Source organism: Brienomyrus brachyistius, chromosome 5 (genome assembly GCF_023856365.1).
Source record: "Brienomyrus brachyistius isolate T26 chromosome 5, BBRACH_0.4, whole genome shotgun sequence".
Classification (NCBI taxonomy): domain Eukaryota; kingdom Metazoa; phylum Chordata; class Actinopteri; order Osteoglossiformes; family Mormyridae; genus Brienomyrus; species Brienomyrus brachyistius.
The window spans coordinates 34,135,246-34,155,553 of NC_064537.1; the positions used below are offsets into that span (position 1 = coordinate 34,135,246).

At 46.9% G+C, this 20,308-nt stretch overlaps 1 protein-coding gene and 7 non-coding genes across 8 annotated transcripts; 3 read left to right on the forward strand and 5 right to left on the reverse strand.

Annotated features, from left to right (window-relative positions):
* Positions 1-554: 554 nt before the first annotated feature.
* Positions 555-627, reverse strand: trnak-cuu (transfer RNA lysine (anticodon CUU)). Its single transcript has one exon. It is a non-coding gene; the product is annotated as a tRNA-Lys (tRNA).
* A 495-nt stretch (positions 628-1,122) lies between these two features.
* trnav-cac (transfer RNA valine (anticodon CAC)) lies at positions 1,123-1,195 on the reverse strand. Its single transcript has one exon. It is a non-coding gene; the product is annotated as a tRNA-Val (tRNA).
* Positions 1,196-1,857: 662 nt separating this feature from the next.
* On the forward strand, positions 1,858-1,929 carry trnae-cuc (transfer RNA glutamic acid (anticodon CUC)). The gene has a single exon. It is a non-coding gene; the product is annotated as a tRNA-Glu (tRNA).
* A 7,762-nt stretch (positions 1,930-9,691) lies between these two features.
* Positions 9,692-12,083, forward strand: LOC125741781 (uncharacterized). Its single transcript, XM_049013102.1, has one exon. The coding sequence runs from the start codon at positions 9,743-9,745 to the stop codon at positions 11,819-11,821; it is 2,079 nt and encodes a 692-aa protein (XP_048869059.1). The 5' UTR covers positions 9,692-9,742; the 3' UTR covers positions 11,822-12,083.
* Positions 12,084-14,208: 2,125 nt separating this feature from the next.
* Positions 14,209-14,281, reverse strand: trnav-cac (transfer RNA valine (anticodon CAC)). Its single transcript has one exon. It is a non-coding gene; the product is annotated as a tRNA-Val (tRNA).
* Positions 14,282-14,943: 662 nt separating this feature from the next.
* On the forward strand, positions 14,944-15,015 carry trnae-cuc (transfer RNA glutamic acid (anticodon CUC)). The gene has a single exon. It is a non-coding gene; the product is annotated as a tRNA-Glu (tRNA).
* A 2,699-nt stretch (positions 15,016-17,714) lies between these two features.
* On the reverse strand, positions 17,715-17,787 carry trnav-cac (transfer RNA valine (anticodon CAC)). Its single transcript has one exon. It is a non-coding gene; the product is annotated as a tRNA-Val (tRNA).
* A 1,677-nt stretch (positions 17,788-19,464) lies between these two features.
* trnav-cac (transfer RNA valine (anticodon CAC)) lies at positions 19,465-19,537 on the reverse strand. The gene has a single exon. It is a non-coding gene; the product is annotated as a tRNA-Val (tRNA).
* Positions 19,538-20,308: the final 771 nt, after the last annotated feature.

Sequence of the window (20,308 nt, forward strand, 5' to 3'; positions counted from 1 at the left end):
TTGGCGAAATGTGCCGTGAAGACAAAATGCCTAGCCAGGTCTGACCTGAAGGGGCACTTGTGAGTATTTCTGTATGACAGAGCGCAAAGCACTACTGTGGGGGGTCCCTGGTGGTCTAGCGGTCAGGATTTGGCGCTCTCACCGCCACGGCCCGCGTTCGATTCCCGGTCAGGGAACTCCAGGGGCATCTGCTTGGGATTCTTTTTTTTTTTTTTTTTTTTTATCTTTCCCTCCACTTCCCATTGTGACCCTTTTGGTTAGCTTCTGACTTTTGTGACCTAACCGATGTCCTCCCAGCATAGTTGTGCCCTCAGCTTACTTCTCACTCTTCAGTTTTTCACTCCTGGCCACTAAAACGAGCAACAGGGCATTTTCAAGTCAGCTGCACGACAACACAGACGTTCCACCTGCATGGGAGAACACAGCACATTCAGCAGGTCCTATGCGGCCTCTCACAAGAAGGCAGAACGAGTCACGCTGATGTTTTGTTGACGGCGGGACTCTTCATGTTCACGTCTCGGAGGGTCATGGGCTTCTATGCCTCAAGAAGACAGCACCCAGCGTGGGGCTCCAACCCACGACTTTGAGATTAAGAGTCTCATGCTCTACCGACTGAGCTAGCCGGGCCAAGACACAGACGCGAGACCTCAGGACCGGCAACTTTCTGATCTGGTTCTTCTCTGAGAAATGCCTTCTGACTCTGAACCCCATAAAGCACAGCGGTGCTCTTGCTCTCGCCGTCTCCTTGCAAAGTCTCTGCTCCGGACAACCGCTAAGAGGCATCTACGTCGTGATCATTGAACATCAAAATCAAGGCGCTGTGCTCTTGCTCTCGCTGTCTCCTTGCAAGGTCTCTGCTCCGGACAACCGCTAAGAGGCATCTATGTCGTAATCGTTGAACATAAAAAATCAAGCCGCTTGGTTGCATCTTTTCTTTGGCATAATTTTACTTCTCACATGCTGGTTGAATTATGAGCCAAATGTAGAGCTATTCAGACAGCGAAAACTCAGACTTTGTGGAATGTCACGCATTAGCTCGGTGTGTGAAACTACGGAATAATGGCAACTTGGTTTCACCGGTGTCTTGGTTTTGAAGCTTGGGCCAAAAGTGATAGGCAGGCATGTTTCCACTCGGTTTCGAACCGAGGACCTTTTGCGTGTGAGGCGAACGTGATAACCACTACACTATGGAAACAACTCACATTCAGCACCTTCCTCAACCAAAGGAAATTTTATTTAATCTGATAATTGTCAGTGGCTGATGAAATACCAGCAGCTGGCCTCCTTTGTAATGCCATCATGTCCACTTGCTAGCATCAGTTCTTTCTTCAGACGACTTTAATCAAGCACATGGAAACTGACTTGACCCCGGTATAAAATCTCTTCCTCGTACTACACAAGATTCAGAAACACAAAGCAACCGCTGTTTTCATAGCCCATCAGTTAACAAGACTCTTCTCACTATCATAATTGGATTGGTAAGGTATCGTTGCATTTCAGAAGGATCAATGATTTCACACTCAAATTCTGCAAGGTCTCTGCTTCGGACAACCGCTAAGAAGCATCTACGTTGTGATCATTGAACATCAAAATCAAGGCACTTGGTTGCATCTTTTCTTTGCATAATTTTATTTCTCACATGCTGTTTGGATTCTGAGCCAAATGTAGAACTATTCAGACAGCGAAAACTGACACTTTGTGGAACGTCACACATTGGGTCGGTGTGTGAGGAATAAGAGTGCTACAGAGCACTTTGGCGAAATGTGCCGTGAAGACAAAATGCCTAGCCAGGTCTGACCTGAAGGGGCACTTGTGAGTATTTCTGTATGACAGAGCGCAAAGCACTACTGTGGGGGGTCCCTGGTGGTCTAGCGGTCAGGATTTGGCGCTCTCACCGCCACGGCCCGGGTTCGATTCCCGGTCAGGGAACTCCAGGGGCGTCTGCTTGGGATTCTTTTTTTTTTTTTATCTTTCCCTCCACTTCCCATTGTGACCCTTTTGGTTAGCTTCTGATTTTGTGACCTAACCGATGTCCTCCCAGCATAGTTGTGCCCTCAGCTTACTTCTCACTCTTCAGTTTTTCACTCCTGGCCACTAAAACGAGCAACAGGGCATTTTCAAGTCAGCTGCACGACAACACAGACGTTCCACCTGCATGGGAGAACACAGCACATTCAGCAGGTCCTATGCGGCCTCTCTCAAGAAGGCAGAACGAGTCACGCTGATGTTTTGTTGACGGCGGGACTCTTCATGTTCACGTCTCGGAGGGTCATGGGCTTCTATGCCTCAAGATGTAAGGACATAAAACTATAGGTCTTGCAGGCCCCAAATCTGACCAGCCTGCAGCAGTCTATTTCAGAGCTCCGCTGACCCAGGCAAGACTGGACTCAACTCTTCAAAACACCCCTTTTAAGGAATGCAAAGCCCTGCCGGCTCCTGAGAATAACTGGAGCAATACAGAAAAAGCAAGACCTTTCACCCCCTGGAGTGGCCGGAGTTCCGCAGTCAATCCACAGAACAACAGCTGTCAGTCCCCAGACACAGACACCTTTTCCACTAGAAATAGGATAACTCACCACACATAGATGTTAGGGACAAATACACGCATGTTTGGTCTCGTTTGAATAGGCATGAGACGAGGAGTATTACACTCTCAGAGTTAAGGCAGTAGAACTTTCCCCAAGGGAAATATAGATAATTCGGCTAAATCTACAAAAATGTGAAAGCCTCCCACATGGTTAGAACAAGGGAATTATAACCTCCCCCTAAAGTGATCTGATTGGCTGGGGACTTGAGAACCAAGGCCAGCAATGGCCCTAAAATTAACTATTGACCGAAATTGGTCAATCTTCAGAGACATGCCATCACCTGGTTGGGATACTTAAGGAAGGGCCTCAGAAGAGGTCGGGGAGTCACTCTGTAATCAGAGCTCCCGCAGAGAACTGGGCGAAAGTCCATCTGTAGTCAGATACTTTCCGCAGAACTTTGTGCACTCTCAGCTGAGGTATGTGATGGTTTTATATTGTATTTGTCAAAATGTATTTACAAGTATGTGTGGCCACATGTCAATGATTGGATATTGTAATATGTTTAATAAATGTTGTCTTGATTACTTCATGACTGTCTGATTTGCTAACTTCTTTATAAACTTTCCAGATTGGGCTTCGATCCTGATTAGGACTAAAGTGGTAAATACTATCTTGCAGCCTCTGAGTTAAATACCTTTTATCCGGGTCCCAAACTCGACTGCCCAAGTTAAGTTAGGTGGGTACCAGAACCGCACCTCTGGAGTTCGCACACGCTCAGTTACGGGCCGACTTAACCTCTGAGGTCAACACATGCTGATGAAAGGTACCGGTCTACCCTCTGAGGGGCGTACACACTATGTTCCTAGGCACCGGGCATAGTCCCTGAGACGCTCACATGGTAAGACAATGGGCGGCATCGGCGGAGTCCCTGAGACGAGCCCAAAGTAAAGCCTCGTACAAACTACCGCAACAAAAGGTGCGCCGTCACAGCCGCTGAGGTTGACACATGTTATGATATGGGCTGCCCCCGGCTGAGCCTCTGAGGTGGACGTACATGTGGTTCGGGTAAACATCGACTTAATCTCCGAGGCACCCACATGCTCAGTAATTGGCAGACACTGAGCCTTTGGGGAATTATATAGGTCGAGGGACCCGAATAATCAGAGGCTGATATTGTCTTAAATGGTGGCGGTTTCCGTACCTCTAAGACAAACCCTGTGGAACAAGCCCACGGATCGCCCTGTCGGCCGAGGCAAATCTGGCGGGCTCCTTCATCAGGGGTAAACTAGAGTTGGTAATCTAAAGGAGAGTCTCGAAGTAATCCAAACAACATAAACGTCATGACTACAATATATTTAAATAAGGTTATTAATAAAATGGAGTCAGATATGTGTCTAAAAGAATATTTTGTATATTAAAAAGGGTAAGTAATTCCCAGGAGCGCTTGGAAGGACCAACACGCATTCACAGCCTTCGGCTGCGCCATTGGATTCCGCCATTGGGCCAGTGGGCGGCTCCCTACAATTTGGTGACCCCGACGTGATCTCACGAGAGCTGAACCAGCCAGACGAGCGACGTGATCCCGTGAGAGCTGGAGCAGCCAGGCGAGTGACGTCCTTCTAGCGCCGCTTTCAAGCGTCCCCAAGACAGCCCCCGAAGGATAGAAGATGAGGTTTGGTGCATCCCTTCTCTCTCTGCAGGTTTGGTGAGTAAAGTGGTTTTTGTTTATAGGTGAAGAGTTGAGGGCAAGTGAGCGACAGGTAGTGTAAAACAGGAATAGAGTGGAGACAGTAGAAATCAGGTGGTGGAGAAAAGTAAGTAATTAAACATGGATAAGCAGGGATATGTTAGTGGAGAGGCTGATGAGGAGCTGATGGGAGCACTTGCAGTGTGTCTTAAAGATACTCTGGTTCGCCTGCATGGTAAAGGCTTAGGGCTGAGTTGGGATAACAGCCAAATCTTATATTGGTATAATAGCGAAGGGCGGAAGCTGGGATCCAAGTCTAAATATCGAGACCTTCCTGCTGCAATTGTGTATTTGCTCCGCCGTAATGATCTTGCTGCATTAGCAGAGAAAGAGCGGACTTTAGAGGTGATACGCAGCTTAGAAACTTCACGATCAGAGGAGTTAAAAAGACTCCGTGCACAGGTTGATAGCTTTGCATATGAAAAGCAGGGCTGGGCACGTCAAGGTGAAATATGGGAAACCCAAATAGATAAGTTGGAAGATAAACTCCGGCGGAAGCATAATTATACATCCGCATTAGAGGATTATTGCGGGAATGCCGGGTTCCCAGTAGCCGCCATTCGGCAGGCAGCAACCGAGTCTAGAGACTCCAACCCACATGACGATAGTGAGGATGAGGACTTGGCTGCATTAACTAATAAAACTCGTGATATGTCTGTGGAAGAAGTTCGTAGCCGAACTTCTATGGGGATTGCCAGTCAAAGGGGGAATCCAGTGAGATCTCCAAGTCCCTCTAGTGATGCTCATTATCGGCCCCATAGACCGGGAGAGCCAAAAAGTCGGAGTCCCATAAGGACCCGGATAGGGACAGGCACGCTTCCCCGAAAATCCGTCAGAGTAGCGGTTCTCAAAACAATGACGGATGCAGACAACGATGTTACGGTGATCAGTCGTCCCTTAACATGTGACGAGTGTGCAAGACACAGGGAGGTAGTCGGCATGATGCCCAGACAAGGCCCGTTTCAACCATACTGGGACAAACTCATGTTACAGGCTTCAGTGTACAATCTGGAAGCCAGGGATGTATGGCAAATAGTCTTGCTTACAATCCCCGAAGAGCTGCGGCCCAAATTGACCACTGAGTTAAAGTCAGGGGATATTATAATAAAACAGAATGGGGATGTTGAGGAAGATGTGTTTAGCCGACTCAGGGACGCACTGCTTCACCTGAGGGGACCCGCACACGCAGCGTGGCATAAAATATTGGACATTAAGCAGGCTACTAAAGAGCCATTTGAAACTTATGCTGAGCGCATGTGGGTGTCCTTTAAAGAACACTCGGGGATGGAGGAAGCGCACCGCGATCAGGAAGTGTTAATACAGCTCCTGAAGAATAATGCGGGCCCTCACATCCAACAAGCAATGATCCATGGTGGAGATCCAGCAGAAAATACGTATAGGGCATTGGTGGACTGGGCTGGCAAAATAGAAAACCGAATGAAATTGAGCAAAACTCGGACCATAGCTGCAACTCAGTGGATAACCGAAGGGAATAGCCCCGATCCACAGAAATCCCCAGAATGGTGTAAATTTTGTCAAAAGGCAGGTCATAAGACAGGAAATTGCTTTAAAGGGAGAGAGAAACGGCGATATCCTGCCATAGGTTTCTGTAACAGAAACCAGGGGAACCATACCGGAAAGCCCGCGTGTAGCCAGGGGCAAGCTGATGGGAAACCGCTGAGCTCAAAGGAGGTATCTGGATCATTGCAGGCCGAACTGACCGCCCTGTTGGAGAAATACAAACCCCCTCAATAGGGGTACGTGGCCTCCATTGCATTGGGGAGCACTATTGTTAGTGGGAACCGGATCAAAGTAAAGGCTAATCTTGGAGGCCGATTAGTGCATGCTCTAATTGATACCGGGGCATCCTGCTCCTGCACGGATATTCCCCTTCCATTAACAAATAAAACTATACAAATTAAAGGTATTGGGGATGTCACAATGATAGCCACACAAACGCAGCCCACTCAATTAGACTTGGGTGTAGTGACTATTGAGGAGCCATTTTGGTATGTGCCTGGAAATAGTGAAGGGACAGTGTTGGGAATGGACATCATGCGGAAATATGGTGTAGTAATTCATTGTTTGGAAAAGCAAATTGAGCTGAGAACGGAAAAAGTGAGTAAAAGCCGTGCCCGATACGGGAAGGCATTCATCATGTCCATATCCAACACTGATCTCATCCAACAGTTAGTTGAAAATCATCAAAAAGTTTGGGCGACGCATGAACATGATTGTGGACTTGTGGACTTTGAGGTATGCATAGAAGGGAAGCCACCACCCCCCCAAAAGCAGTATCATATTAAACCAGAGGCAGAAGCTGCAGTGCATGAGATTGTGAAGCAGCTTGAGATCAGAGGCATAGTTCGGCGTTGTAGCTCAACGACCAATTCTCCCTGTTTACCAGTGCCAAAGCCCAATGGGAAATGGAGACTGTGCATTGATTACCAGCGTTTAAATCGGGTTTTGCCAAAAGCGACCCCAATAGTAGCCAACCCTTCCACCATACTAACACAGGTGGGAGCTGAGGCTTGCTGGTTTACGGTACTCGACATTAAAAACGGGTTTTGGTCCCTTAAAGTAAAAAAAGAGGACCAATGGAAGTTGGCGTTCACAGTGAATCAAATACAGTATACCTGGGAACGCATGCCCCAAGGATTACATAACAGTCCGGCTATTTTTCATAGAGCAGTCGCCGATGTTTTGGGTCCTTTAATGGGGACGGGTGAAGTGGTTCACTATGTAGATGACATACTCATTGCCACAGAAGGATCGCTCGAGTATCACTTGCAGCTTGTGGAAAAAGTGATACAGAGCCTGGGGGCATCAGGGTTTAAGTTAAATAAAGAAAAGGCCCAAATTGCCCGCCAGGAGGTCCAATACCTAGGATACACACTCTCACACAGCCATAGAGCCTTAACAGAGGACAGGAAGAAGTGCATTGCGGAATTACCCCGACCACACACACTGAATGCGCTTCAAAAGGTCCTAGGTACGGCAAATTATTTACGTGACTTTATTCCAGAATTTGCCAAATGCGCAGCTCCGCTATATGCATTGCAGAAAGGGAAAAGCAAACCTTCAGAAGTCCTTAATTGGACCGAGGAGCATGATAAAGCATTCACCGATCTAAAGCAGCAGCTGTGTGCGGCACCAGCGCTCGGTTTGCCGGACACCACAAAACCTTTTCATATTCAATCAGACTCGTATGACAATACGCTTAGTGGGGTGGTGGCTCAAGAACATGGAGGGAAATTGCGCCCAGTTGCATACTATAGCCGCTTAAAGTCTCCGGTGGAACAAGGGTTTGACTCCTGTACTCAGCAACTCTTAGCGGTGCACTGGATGTTAACGGTGACAGAACCGATTGTGGGATTCCAACCGGTAATAATACACACTATGCATACGCCTGTACAGCTACTGTTAGAAGGAAAAATCAAAGGGGTTTCTGGCCAGCGATTGGCAAGATGGGTAGCAGACATCCAAGCCCGGGACATCACTACGGTACATGACCGGATATTACCTCACTTGCTTGGGGATATAGAGGGACATCCGCACACATGTGAGCCAGAACCGGAAAGAGAAAGTCCCGTACTAGACAGAGAAATGCCAGGACAAACTCTAGCATACGTAGATGGAGCGCGGTTCTGGGAAAAGGGACAATTCTATACCGGATGTGCGGTATGGACCCCACAGACCAATCAAGCAGAAACCAATCAACCGATACTGCTTAAACTGCCAGCCAATTTATCTGCTCAGGAAGCTGAATTAATAGCATTATTAGAAGCAATACAAATGCACCCAGAACCATTATGTATATATACAGACAGTCGATATGCATTTGGCGTAGTACACGATTTCATCACCCAGTGGCGATTGCGCAAATTCTTAACATCTGCTGGAAAACCAATTAAACATTATGACGTTGTTACAGCAATCTGGCAAGCGATTCAGCAACGCGCAAACCCCCTTTCAGTAGTTAAAGTGCGGGCACACATAACTAAAAATCCAAATAAACACGAGCAAAATAATAACATAGCTGATCAGCTGGCAAAATTAGCAGCTTTACAGGGAAAGGAATGGCAAGCTGAACATCAGCAGGTTCATAGCATAAATACCATTCAGATCACTCCGATTGACTTAAAACAATATCAGAAAGAGTTATGGGTCTCCGATAAAATGCTCACGGCCCCGTTAGACAGTGATGCACTGATCACCATTAAAGAAGGAATAATACTCAGAGAAGGTAAATATGTCGTACCCGAAGCATTACAAAAACCAATAATAAAATTGTATCATGAATATACACATGTATCAGCCCATAAAACATTACAGCTTATACAACGGTACTTCTGGTGGCCAGCGATGGGATCAGACGTGGCCACATGGTGTAAGTCATGTCATGTGTGTGCCATCGTTAACCAAGGAAAACCAGGGCGTACCAAATTCCATAGACCAGACCCGCCACGGGGTCCCTGGGAGGAATTGCAGATGGATTTCATTGGCCCGCTACCCAGTGCCAAAGGGGGGTACCGGTATTGCTTGATCATAATCGATAAATTCTCAAAGTGGGTAGAGGCCATACCCACACGTAATAATACAGCAACTACAGTGGCACGGGTGCTAGCGAACCAAATCATCCCGTTATGGGGGACACCGACGCAAATTGAATCTGATCAAGGTACCCATTTCACAGGACAGGTAGTAAGAGAGATGTGCCGGATGTTGAACATCCAGCAGAAGCTCCATGTCCCATACAGACCCCAGAGTTCTGGGATAGTCGAGCGAGTAAATCGCACAATCAAGGAAGGCATTGCAAAGCAGATAGCACAATGCCACAACCAATGGATTGATGCACTACCCACAGTCCTAACGGTGCTACGAGCAACCCCTTCAAAAGCAACAGGCGTTAGTCCATATGAACTCATGACTGGACGAGTGATGAAATTGCCAATTGACCCAGAAATATCCCCTGCAGATATGGGACCACTTATAGTGGCTAAGCAACAAACAGTGCTACTCCAACTGCAAGAACGTTTGAAAACCCTCCAAGCGTCAGCAGCCATCAAACAGCAACAATCAGACCGAGCTAATGATGTGCAGTTCAACCCAAATTCTGAGACCAAGTTCTCAGCAGGGGATATGATAATGGTACGGGTCTTCGTGAAAGAAAATGGTTTTGCCCCGCGATGGCATGGGCCATATGAAGTGAAAGCCGTATGCAACAGTTGTGTGGGTATAACCATCAAAGGAAAGTTAAAGTGGTACCACATGTCCCAATGCAAAGCAACCCAAGATTCAATGACAAAATAACCTTGTCCATATTCCTATGTCCCATTACAGGCTCATAACTGCAATTCCATGGACCCCCGACGTGAGGGAGGTGTCTAACCAGACATGCCTCAAGCTGGGGCAGAGAGTCCAGTTGAAGCACAGCTCAGAATGCGGAAGATGGGTGTGGAGACACATGGAGGGGCCATACACATCTCATGAGACACAATTACAGGACTCAGTTATATGGCCCCCCGGAGTAGCTCCGGAACCAAATTGTGCCACACAGATTTGCTGTAAGACAGGATCCACCTATCTTCCCTATTTAAATATAACTGGATACCTCAGCATCTCTTCAGGATCCCATAATCTCACAGCCTGGTATAAACTTAAGGATATACCAGACGCAACCCAGGGAAAGTTATATCCCATGCATAAACAGAATAACAATGGGCTAGACCCGAAGAAGTGTTATAACACCCGGGATCTAGAACCTGCAAAGTATTGGTGCACACACTCAATAACCCACAACACCACCAGTATACATTACACAGAGTTGTTCTTCAATCTAACTGCCCCTCCAGGGAAGATCAGCAAACCCAAGATCTTCATATGGACCAGCCGGAGAGAAGGGACTTACTGTGTGGGGCAGTGCCAAAGCAGCAGGATTGACTACACCAGCCCTCAGAACTGCTCATGGACAGCACATCACTGCTTCAACCTCACCACATGTGGGTACCATAAGCCCAACCGATGCCCTACGGTATATCCTGCTCCTCCCGGCGGACTTATCAAAGGCAACCTAAACAAAACTTTAATACATGATGTTAATTTAGTAATGGCACATGTAACGTATAATATTTCGAATCTGTTACCTCTATATCTAAAACATTGTAATGGCGAAGATAAGACATATACCTGGTTACAAACGCGACTCGAGGACTTAGTCTCTGATTACAAGAGCCGGCTTGCTATTCAAGTGTCGTATAAACGACCCAAACGAGATTTAGTTGCAGACATAACCGGACTGTTTGGGTCAGGGAATTCCATAATAAACAGTTACAGAATAGCAGGACAATCCCAGTATACAACCTGGGTGGCTAATCAAGTAGCCACCGGCGTCCAACATCTCTCAAATAGTAATGAGAATCTCATCAAAGCAGTAAAATCTGAAGCCCAAACCCTTCTAACAATTAGTGAGGCCCTCTTTAACCAGACACAATTCCTCGAGCGTGATATAGCCTGCCGCGCTTATGCGCAAGATCTGTTTACAGCAGCAAGACAGGAAATATTGGACCTACGTCTGAGAAAAACTCCAAGACATGCTCTTAAAGACCTGATTGGCAAACTTGAGTTAGAGAAATGGTTGAAATCAGATATAAGAGGAACTTTGAAATATTCTGAATTGCTAACCTCTTTAATGATGCATACGGGTACTGAATGCGTTGGTTGTATAGGATTCTTTGTAACCTTTCCTTTAAGTAATCCAGACCAGGTATATCCAAATTCGACCACCATACGATCCCTGGGAACTGTAATGAAAGACCAGGTAATTAAGTGGGACCATCGTATGGGATACATGACTCTGAGAGGGACTGAAACCCTATTTACCACTCGTCCCTGTTGCCACGAGACCACACATCATATCATTTGCACTTGCAACACACTTCAGCCCTTTTCACATAACGACACAAAACTCATCAATATACACTCTCTACATGGACATGCAGAAGCGGTTCAAGTCTCACATACACAATGGTGTGTTGTCAGTGAAATGGACTCATTCTCCTATGGAGGCCTTACCTGCCCTGCAAATCACACTTTCTGCCTGGAGGTAACCGAGGACTTCACCATGGGCCACATCAACATTTTGGGAAGAGTACCATTAGATGTTGATGTCTCTCCATGGTGGGATGACACCTTTTATGAAGAAGGCACTCGAACCATGGCCGATACCATGGATTTAGTTCAGCAAGTCATTCGACAGATTGACTACCACCTCCATCAGGCGCAGGTGCAGGCTAATTTAGCAAAGAAAACTGTACATATCTTGACCAGCGCATCCACCCGTTCAGCACAGTATATCTATTCATGGTGGGACTGGATGTTTCGGATATGTGTTATTGCCAGTGGCTGTATCTTCATCATTACAATACTCCAATTCTGCTACCTCCGACATCACATCCAGGTTCTCAAAACCTCTACCAAAAACGCCTTCATCCTTAGCCCTCTCCAGGTTCAACCCGTACAGAGGTTGGAGACTTCAGAGACCTAGGAAATGACCCCTCTGGGACAATGGTCTGCCCCAAGGGGCCAAGGGGGGAACTGTAAGGACATAAAACTATAGGTCTTGCAGGCCCCAAATCTGACCAGCCTGCAGCAGTCTATTTCAGAGCTCCGCTGACCCAGGCAAGACTGGACTCAACTCTTCAAAACACCCCTTTTAAGGAATGCAAAGCCCTGCCGGCTCCTGAGAATAACTGGAGCAATACAGAAAAAGCAAGACCTTTCACCCCCTGGAGTGGCCGGAGTTCCGCAGTCAATCCACAGAACAACAGCTGTCAGTCCCCAGACACAGACACCTTTTCCACTAGAAATAGGATAACTCACCACACATAGATGTTAGGGACAAATACACGCATGTTTGGTCTCGTTTGAATAGGCATGAGACGAGGAGTATTACACTCTCAGAGTTAAGGCAGTAGAACTTTCCCCAAGGGAAATATAGATAATTCGGCTAAATCTACAAAAATGTGAAAGCCTCCCACATGGTAGAACAAGGGAATTATAACCTCCCCCTAAAGTGATCTGATTGGCTGGGGACTTGAGAACCAAGGCCAGCAATGGCCCTAAAATTAACTATTGACCGAAATTGGTCAATCTTCAGAGACATGCCATCACCTGGTTGGGATACTTAAGGAAGGGCCTCAGAAGAGGTCGGGGAGTCACTCTGTAATCAGAGCTCCCGCAGAGAACTGGGCGAAAGTCCATCTGTAGTCAGATACTTTCCGCAGAACTTTGTGCACTCTCAGCTGAGGTATGTGATGGTTTTATATTGTATTTGTCAAAATGTATTTACAAGTATGTGTGGCCACATGTCAATGATTGGATATTGTAATATGTTTAATAAATGTTGTCTTGATTACTTCATGACTGTCTGATTTGCTAACTTCTTTATAAACTTTCCAGATTGGGCTTCGATCCTGATTAGGACTAAAGTGGTAAATACTATCTTGCAGCCTCTGAGTTAAATACCTTTTATCCGGGTCCCAAACTCGACTGCCCAAGTTAAGTTAGGTGGGTACCAGAACCGCACCTCTGGAGTTCGCACACGCTCAGTTACGGGCCGACTTAACCTCTGAGGTCAACACATGCTGATGAAAGGTACCGGTCTACCCTCTGAGGGGCGTACACACTATGTTCCTAGGCACCGGGCATAGTCCCTGAGACGCTCACATGGTAAGACAATGGGCGGCATCGGCGGAGTCCCTGAGACGAGCCCAAAGTAAAGCCTCGTACAAACTACCGCAACAAAAGGTGCGCCGTCACAGCCGCTGAGGTTGACACATGTTATGATATGGGCTGCCCCCGGCTGAGCCTCTGAGGTGGACGTACATGTGGTTCGGGTAAACATCGACTTAATCTCCGAGGCACCCACATGCTCAGTAATTGGCAGACACTGAGCCTTTGGGGAATTATATAGGTCGAGGGACCCGAATAATCAGAGGCTGATATTGTCTTAAATGGTGGCGGTTTCCGTACCTCTAAGACAAACCCTGTGGAACAAGCCCACGGATCGCCCTGTCGGCCGAGGCAAATCTGGCGGGCTCCTTCATCAGGGGTAAACTAGAGTTGGTAATCTAAAGGAGAGTCTCGAAGTAATCCAAACAACATAAACGTCATGACTACAATATATTTAAATAAGGTTATTAATAAAATGGAGTCAGATATGTGTCTAAAAGAATATTTTGTATATTAAAAAGGGTAAGTAATTCCCAGGAGCGCTTGGAAGGACCAACACGCATTCACAGCCTTCGGCTGCGCCATTGGATTCCGCCATTGGGCCAGTGGGCGGCTCCCTACAAAGAAGACAGCACCCAGCGTGGGGCTCCAACCCACGACTCTGAGATTAAGAGTCTCATGCTCTACCGACTGAGCTAGCCGGGCCAAGACACAGACGCGAGACCTCAGGACCGGCAACTTTCTGATCTGGTTCTTCTCTGAGAAATGCCTTCTGACTCTGAACCCCATAAAGCACAGCGGTGCTCTTGCTCTCGCCGTCTCCTTGCAAAGTCTCTGCTCCGGACAACCGCTAAGAGGCATCTACGTCGTGATCATTGAACATCAAAATCAAGGCGCTGTGCTCTTGCTCTCGCTGTCTCCTTGCAAGGTCTCTGCTCCGGACAACCGCTAAGAGGCATCTATGTCGTAATCGTTGAACATAAAAAATCAAGCCGCTTGGTTGCATCTTTTCTTTGGCATAATTTTACTTCTCACATGCTGGTTGAATTATGAGCCAAATGTAGAGCTATTCAGACAGCGAAAACTCAGACTTTGTGGAATGTCACGCATTAGCTCGGTGTGTGAAACTACGGAATAATGGCAACTTGGTTTCACCGGTGTCTTGGTTTTGAAGCTTGGGCCAAAAGTGATAGGCAGGCATGTTTCCACTCGGTTTCGAACCGAGGACCTTTTGCGTGTGAGGCGAACGTGATAACCACTACACTATGGAAACAACTCACATTCAGCACCTTCCTCAACCAAAGGAAATTTTATTTAATCTGATAATTGTCAGTGGCTGATGAAATACCAGCAGCTGGCCTCCTTTGTAATGCCATCATGTCCACTTGCTAGCATCAGTTCTTTCTTCAGACGACTTTAATCAAGCACATGGAAACTGACTTGACCCCGGTATAAAATCTCTTCCTCGTACTACACAAGATTCAGAAACACAAAGCAACCGCTGTTTTCATAGCCCATCAGTTAACAAGACTCTTCTCACTATCATAATTGGATTGGTAAGGTATCGTTGCATTTCAGAAGGATCAATGATTTCACACTCAAATTCTGCAAGGTCTCTGCTTCGGACAACCGCTAAGAAGCATCTACGTTGTGATCATTGAACATCAAAATCAAGGCACTTGGTTGCATCTTTTCTTTGCATAATTTTATTTCTCACATGCTGTTTGGATTCTGAGCCAAATGTAGAACTATTCAGACAGCGAAAACTGACACTTTGTGGAACGTCACACATTGGGTCGGTGTGTGAGGAATAAGAGTGCTACAGAGCACTTTGGCGAAATGTGCCGTGAAGACAAAATGCCTAGCCAGGTCTGACCTGAAGGGGCACTTGTGAGTATTTCTGTATGACAGAGCGCAAAGCACTACTGTGGGGGGTCCCTGGTGGTCTAGCGGTCAGGATTTGGCGCTCTCACCGCCACGGCCCGGGTTCGATTCCCGGTCAGGGAACTCCAGGGGCGTCTGCTTGGGATTCTTTTTTTTTTTTTATCTTTCCCTCCACTTCCCATTGTGACCCTTTTGGTTAGCTTCTGATTTTGTGACCTAACCGATGTCCTCCCAGCATAGTTGTGCCCTCAGCTTACTTCTCACTCTTCAGTTTTTCACTCCTGGCCACTAAAACGAGCAACAGGGCATTTTCAAGTCAGCTGCACGACAACACAGACGTTCCACCTGCATGGGAGAACACAGCACATTCAGCAGGTCCTATGCGGCCTCTCTCAAGAAGGCAGAACGAGTCACGCTGATGTTTTGTTGACGGCGGGACTCTTCATGTTCACGTCTCGGAGGGTCATGGGCTTCTATGCCTCAAGATGTAAGGACATAAAACTATAGGTCTTGCAGGCCCCAAATCTGACCAGCCTGCAGCAGTCTATTTCAGAGCTCCGCTGACCCAGGCAAGACTGGACTCAACTCTTCAAAACACCCCTTTTAAGGAATGCAAAGCCCTGCCGGCTCCTGAGAATAACTGGAGCAATACAGAAAAAGCAAGACCTTTCACCCCCTGGAGTGGCCGGAGTTCCGCAGTCAATCCACAGAACAACAGCTGTCAGTCCCCAGACACAGAGACCTTTTCCACTAGAAATAGGATAACTCACCACACATAGATGTTAGGGACAAATACACGCATGTTTGGTCTCGTTTGAATAGGCATGAGACGAGGAGTATTACACTCTCAGAGTTAAGGCAGTAGAACTTTCCCCAAGGGAAATATAGATAATTCGGCTAAATCTACAAAAATGTGAAAGCCTCCCACATGGTTAGAACAAGGGAATTATAACCTCCCCCTAAAGTGATCTGATTGGCTGGGGACTTGAGAACCAAGGCCAGCAATGGCCCTAAAATTAACTATTGACCGAAATTGGTCAATCTTCAGAGACATGCCATCACCTGGTTGGGATACTTAAGGAAGGGCCTCAGAAGAGGTCGGGGAGTCACTCTGTAATCAGAGCTCCCGCAGAGAACTGGGCGAAAGTCCATCTGTAGTCAGATACTTTCCGCAGAACTTTGTGCACTCTCAGCTGAGGTATGTGATGGTTTTATATTGTATTTGTCAAAATGTATTTACAAGTATGTGTGGCCACATGTCAATGATTGGATATTGTAATATGTTTAATAAATGTTGTCTTGATTACTTCATGACTGTCTGATTTGCTAACTTCTTTATAAACTTTCCAGATTGGGCTTCGATCCTGATTAGGACTAAAGTGGTAAATACTATCTTGCAGCCTCTGAGTTAAATACCTTTTATCCGGGTCCCAAACTCGACTGCCCAAGTTAAGTTAGGTGGGTACCAGAACCGCACCTCTGGAGTTCGCACACGCTCAGTTACGGGCCGACTTAACCTCTGAGGTCAACACATGCTGATGAAAGGTACCGGTCTACCCTCTGAGGGGCGTACACACTATGTTCCTAGGCACCGGGCATAGTCCCTGAGACGCTCACATGGTAAGACAATGGGCGGCATCGGCGGAGTCCCTGAGACGAGCCCAAAGTAAAGCCTCGTACAAACTACCGCAACAAAAGGTGCGCCGTCACAGCCGCTGAGGTTGACACATGTTATGATATGGGCTGCCCCCGGCTGAGCCTCTGAGGTGGACGTACATGTGGTTCGGGTAAACATCGACTTAATCTCCGAGGCACCCACATGCTCAGTAATTGGCAGACACTGAGCCTTTGGGGAATTATATAGGTCGAGGGACCCGAATAATCAGAGGCTGATATTGTCTTAAATGGTGGCGGTTTCCGTACCTCTAAGACAAACCCTGTGGAACAAGCCCACGGATCGCCCTGTCGGCCGAGGCAAATCTGGCGGGCTCCTTCATCAGGGGTAAACTAGAGTTGGTAATCTAAAGGAGAGTCTCGAAGTAATCCAAACAACATAAACGTCATGACTACAATATATTTAAATAAGGTTATTAATAAAATGGAGTCAGATATGTGTCTAAAAGAATATTTTGTATATTAAAAAGGGTAAGTAATTCCCAGGAGCGCTTGGAAGGACCAACACGCATTCACAGCCTTCGGCTGCGCCATTGGATTCCGCCATTGGGCCAGTGGGCGGCTCCCTACAAAGAAGACAGCACCCAGCGTGGGGCTCCAACCCACGACTCTGAGATTAAGAGTCTCATGCTCTACCGACTGAGCTAGCCGGGCCAAGACACAGACGCGAGACCTCAGGACCGGCAACTTTCTGATCTGGTTCTTCTCTGAGAAATGCCTTCTGACTCTGAACCCCATAAAGCACAGCGGTGCTCTTGCTCTCGCCGTCTCCTTGCAAAGTCTCTGCTCCGGACAACCGCTAAGAGGCATCTACGTCGTGATCATTGAACATCAAAATCAAGGCGCTGTGCTCTTGCTCTCGCTGTCTCCTTGCAAGGTCTATGCTCCGGACAACCGCTAAGAGGCATCTATGTCGTAATCGTTGAACATGAAAATCAAGCCGCTTGGTTGCATCTTTTCTTTGGCATAATTTTACTTCTCACATGCTGGTTGAATTATGAGCCAAATGTAGAGCTATTCAGACAGCGAAAACTCAGACTTTGTGGAATGTCACGCATTAGCTCGGTGTGTGAAACTACGGAATAATGGCAACTTGGTTTCACCGGTGTCTTGGTTTTGAAGCTTGGGCCAAAAGCGATAGGCAGGCATGTTTCCACTCGGTTTCGAACCGAGGACCTTTCGCGTGTGAGGCGAACGTGATAACCACTACACTATGGAAACAACTCACATTCAGCACCTTCCTCAACCAAAGGAAATTTTATTTAATCTGATAATTGTCAGTGGCTGATGAAATACCAGCAGCTGGCCTCCTTTGTAATGCCATCATGTCCACTTGCTAGCATCAGTTCTTTCTTCAGACGACTTTAATCAAGCACATGGAAACTGACTTGACCCCGGTATAAAATCTCTTCCTCGTACTACACAAGATTCAGAAACACAAAGCAACCGCTGTTTTCATAGCCCATCAGTTAACAAGACTCTTCTCACTATCATAATTGGATTTGTAAGGTATCGTTGCATTTCAGAAGGATCAATGATTTCACACTCAAATTCTGCAAGGTCTCTGCTTCGGACAACCGCTAAGAAGCATCTACGTTGTGATCATTGAACATCAAAATCAAGGCACTTGGTTGCATCTTTTCTTTGCATAATTTTATTTCTCACGTGCTGTTTGGATTCTGAGCCAAATGTAGAACTATTCAGACAGCGAAAACTGACACTTTGTGGAACGTCACACATTGGGTCGGTGTGTGAGGAATAAGAGTGCTACAGAGCACTTTGGCGAAATGTGCCGTGAAGACAAAATGCCTAGCCAGGTCTGACCTGAAGGGGCACTTGTGAGTATTTCTGTATGACAGAGCGCAAAGCACTACTGTGGGGGGTCCCTGGTGGTCTAGCGGTCAGGATTTGGCGCTCTCACCGCCACAGCCCGGGTTCGATTCCTGGTCAGGGAACTCCAGGGGCGTCTGCTTGGGATTATTTTTTTTTTTTTTTTTTTGTCTTTCCCTCCACTTCCCATTGTGACCCTTTTGGTTAGCTTCTGACTTTTGTGACCTAACCGATGTCCTCCCAGCATAGTTGTGCCCTCAGCTTACTTCTCACTCTTCAGTTTTTCACTCCTGGCCACTAAAACGAGCAACAGGGCATTTTCAAGTCAGCTGCACGACAACACAGACGTTCCACCTGCATGGGAGAACACAGCACATTCAGCAGGTCCTATGCGGCCTCTCACAAGAAGGCAGAACGAGTCACGCTGATGTTTTGTTGACGGCGGGACTCTTCATGTTCACGTCTCGGAGGGTCATGGGCTTCTATGTCTCAAGAAGACAGCACCCAGCGTGGGGCTCCAACCCACGACTCTGAGATTAAGAGTCTCATGCTCTACCGACTGAGCTAGCCGGGCCAAGACACAGACGCGAGACCTCAGGACCGGCAACTTTCTGATCTGGTTCTTCTCTGAGAAATGCCTTCTGACTCTGAACCCCATAAAGCACAGCGGTGCTCTTGCTCTCGCCGTCTCCTTGCAAAGTCTCTGCTCCGGACAACCGCTAAGAGGCATCTACGTCGTGATCATTGAACATCAAAATCAAGGCGCTGTGCTCTTGCTCTCGCTGTCTCCTTGCAAGGTCTCTGCTCCGGACAACCGCTAAGAGGCATCTATGTCGTAATCGTTGAACATGAAAATCAAGCCGCTTGGTTGCATCTTTTCTTTGGCATAATTTTACTTCTCACATGCTGGTTGAATTATGAGCCAAATGTAGAGCTATTCAGACAGCGAAAACTCAGACTTTGTGGAATGTCACGCATTTGCTCGGTGTGTGAAACTACGGAATAATGGCAACTTGGTTTCACCGGTGTCTTGGTTTTGAAGCTTGGGCCAAAAGCGATAGGCAGGCATGTTTCCACTCGGTTTCGAACCGAGGACCTTTCGCGTGTGAGGCGAACGTGATAACCACTACACTATGGAAACAACTCACATTCAGCACCTTCCTCAACCAAAGGAAATTTTATTTAATCTGATAATTGTCAGTGGCTGATGAAATACCAGCAGCTGGCCTCCTTTGTAATGCCATCATGTCCACTTGCTAGCATCAGTTCTTTCTTCAGACGACTTTAATCAAGCACATGGAAACTGACTTGACCCCGGTATAAAATCTCTTCCTCGTACTACACAAGATTCAGAAACACAAAGCAACCGCTGTTTTCATAGCCCATCAGTTAACAAGACTCTTCTCACTATCATAATTGGATTGGTAAGGTATCGTTGCATTTCAGAAGGATCAATGATTTCACACTCAAATTCTGCAAGGTCTCTGCTTCGGACAACCGCTAAGAAGCATCTACGTTGTGATCATTGAACATCAAAATCAAGGCACTTGGTTGCATCTTTTCTTTGCATAATTTTATTTCTCACATGCTGTTTGGATTCTGAGCCAAATGTAGAACTATTCAGACAGCGAAAACTGACACTTTGTGGAATGTCACACATTGGGTCGGTGTGTGAGGAATAAGAGTGCTACAGAGCACTTTGGCGAAATGTGCCGTGAAGACAAAATGCCTAGCCAGGTCTGACCTGAAGGGGCACTTGTGAGTATTTCTGTATGACAGAGCGCAAAGCACTACTGTGGGGGGTCCCTGGTGGTCTAGCGGTCAGGATTTGGCGCTCTCACCGCCACGGCCCGCGTTCGATTCCCGGTCAGGGAACTCCAGGGGCATCTGCTTGGGATTCTTTTTTTTTTTT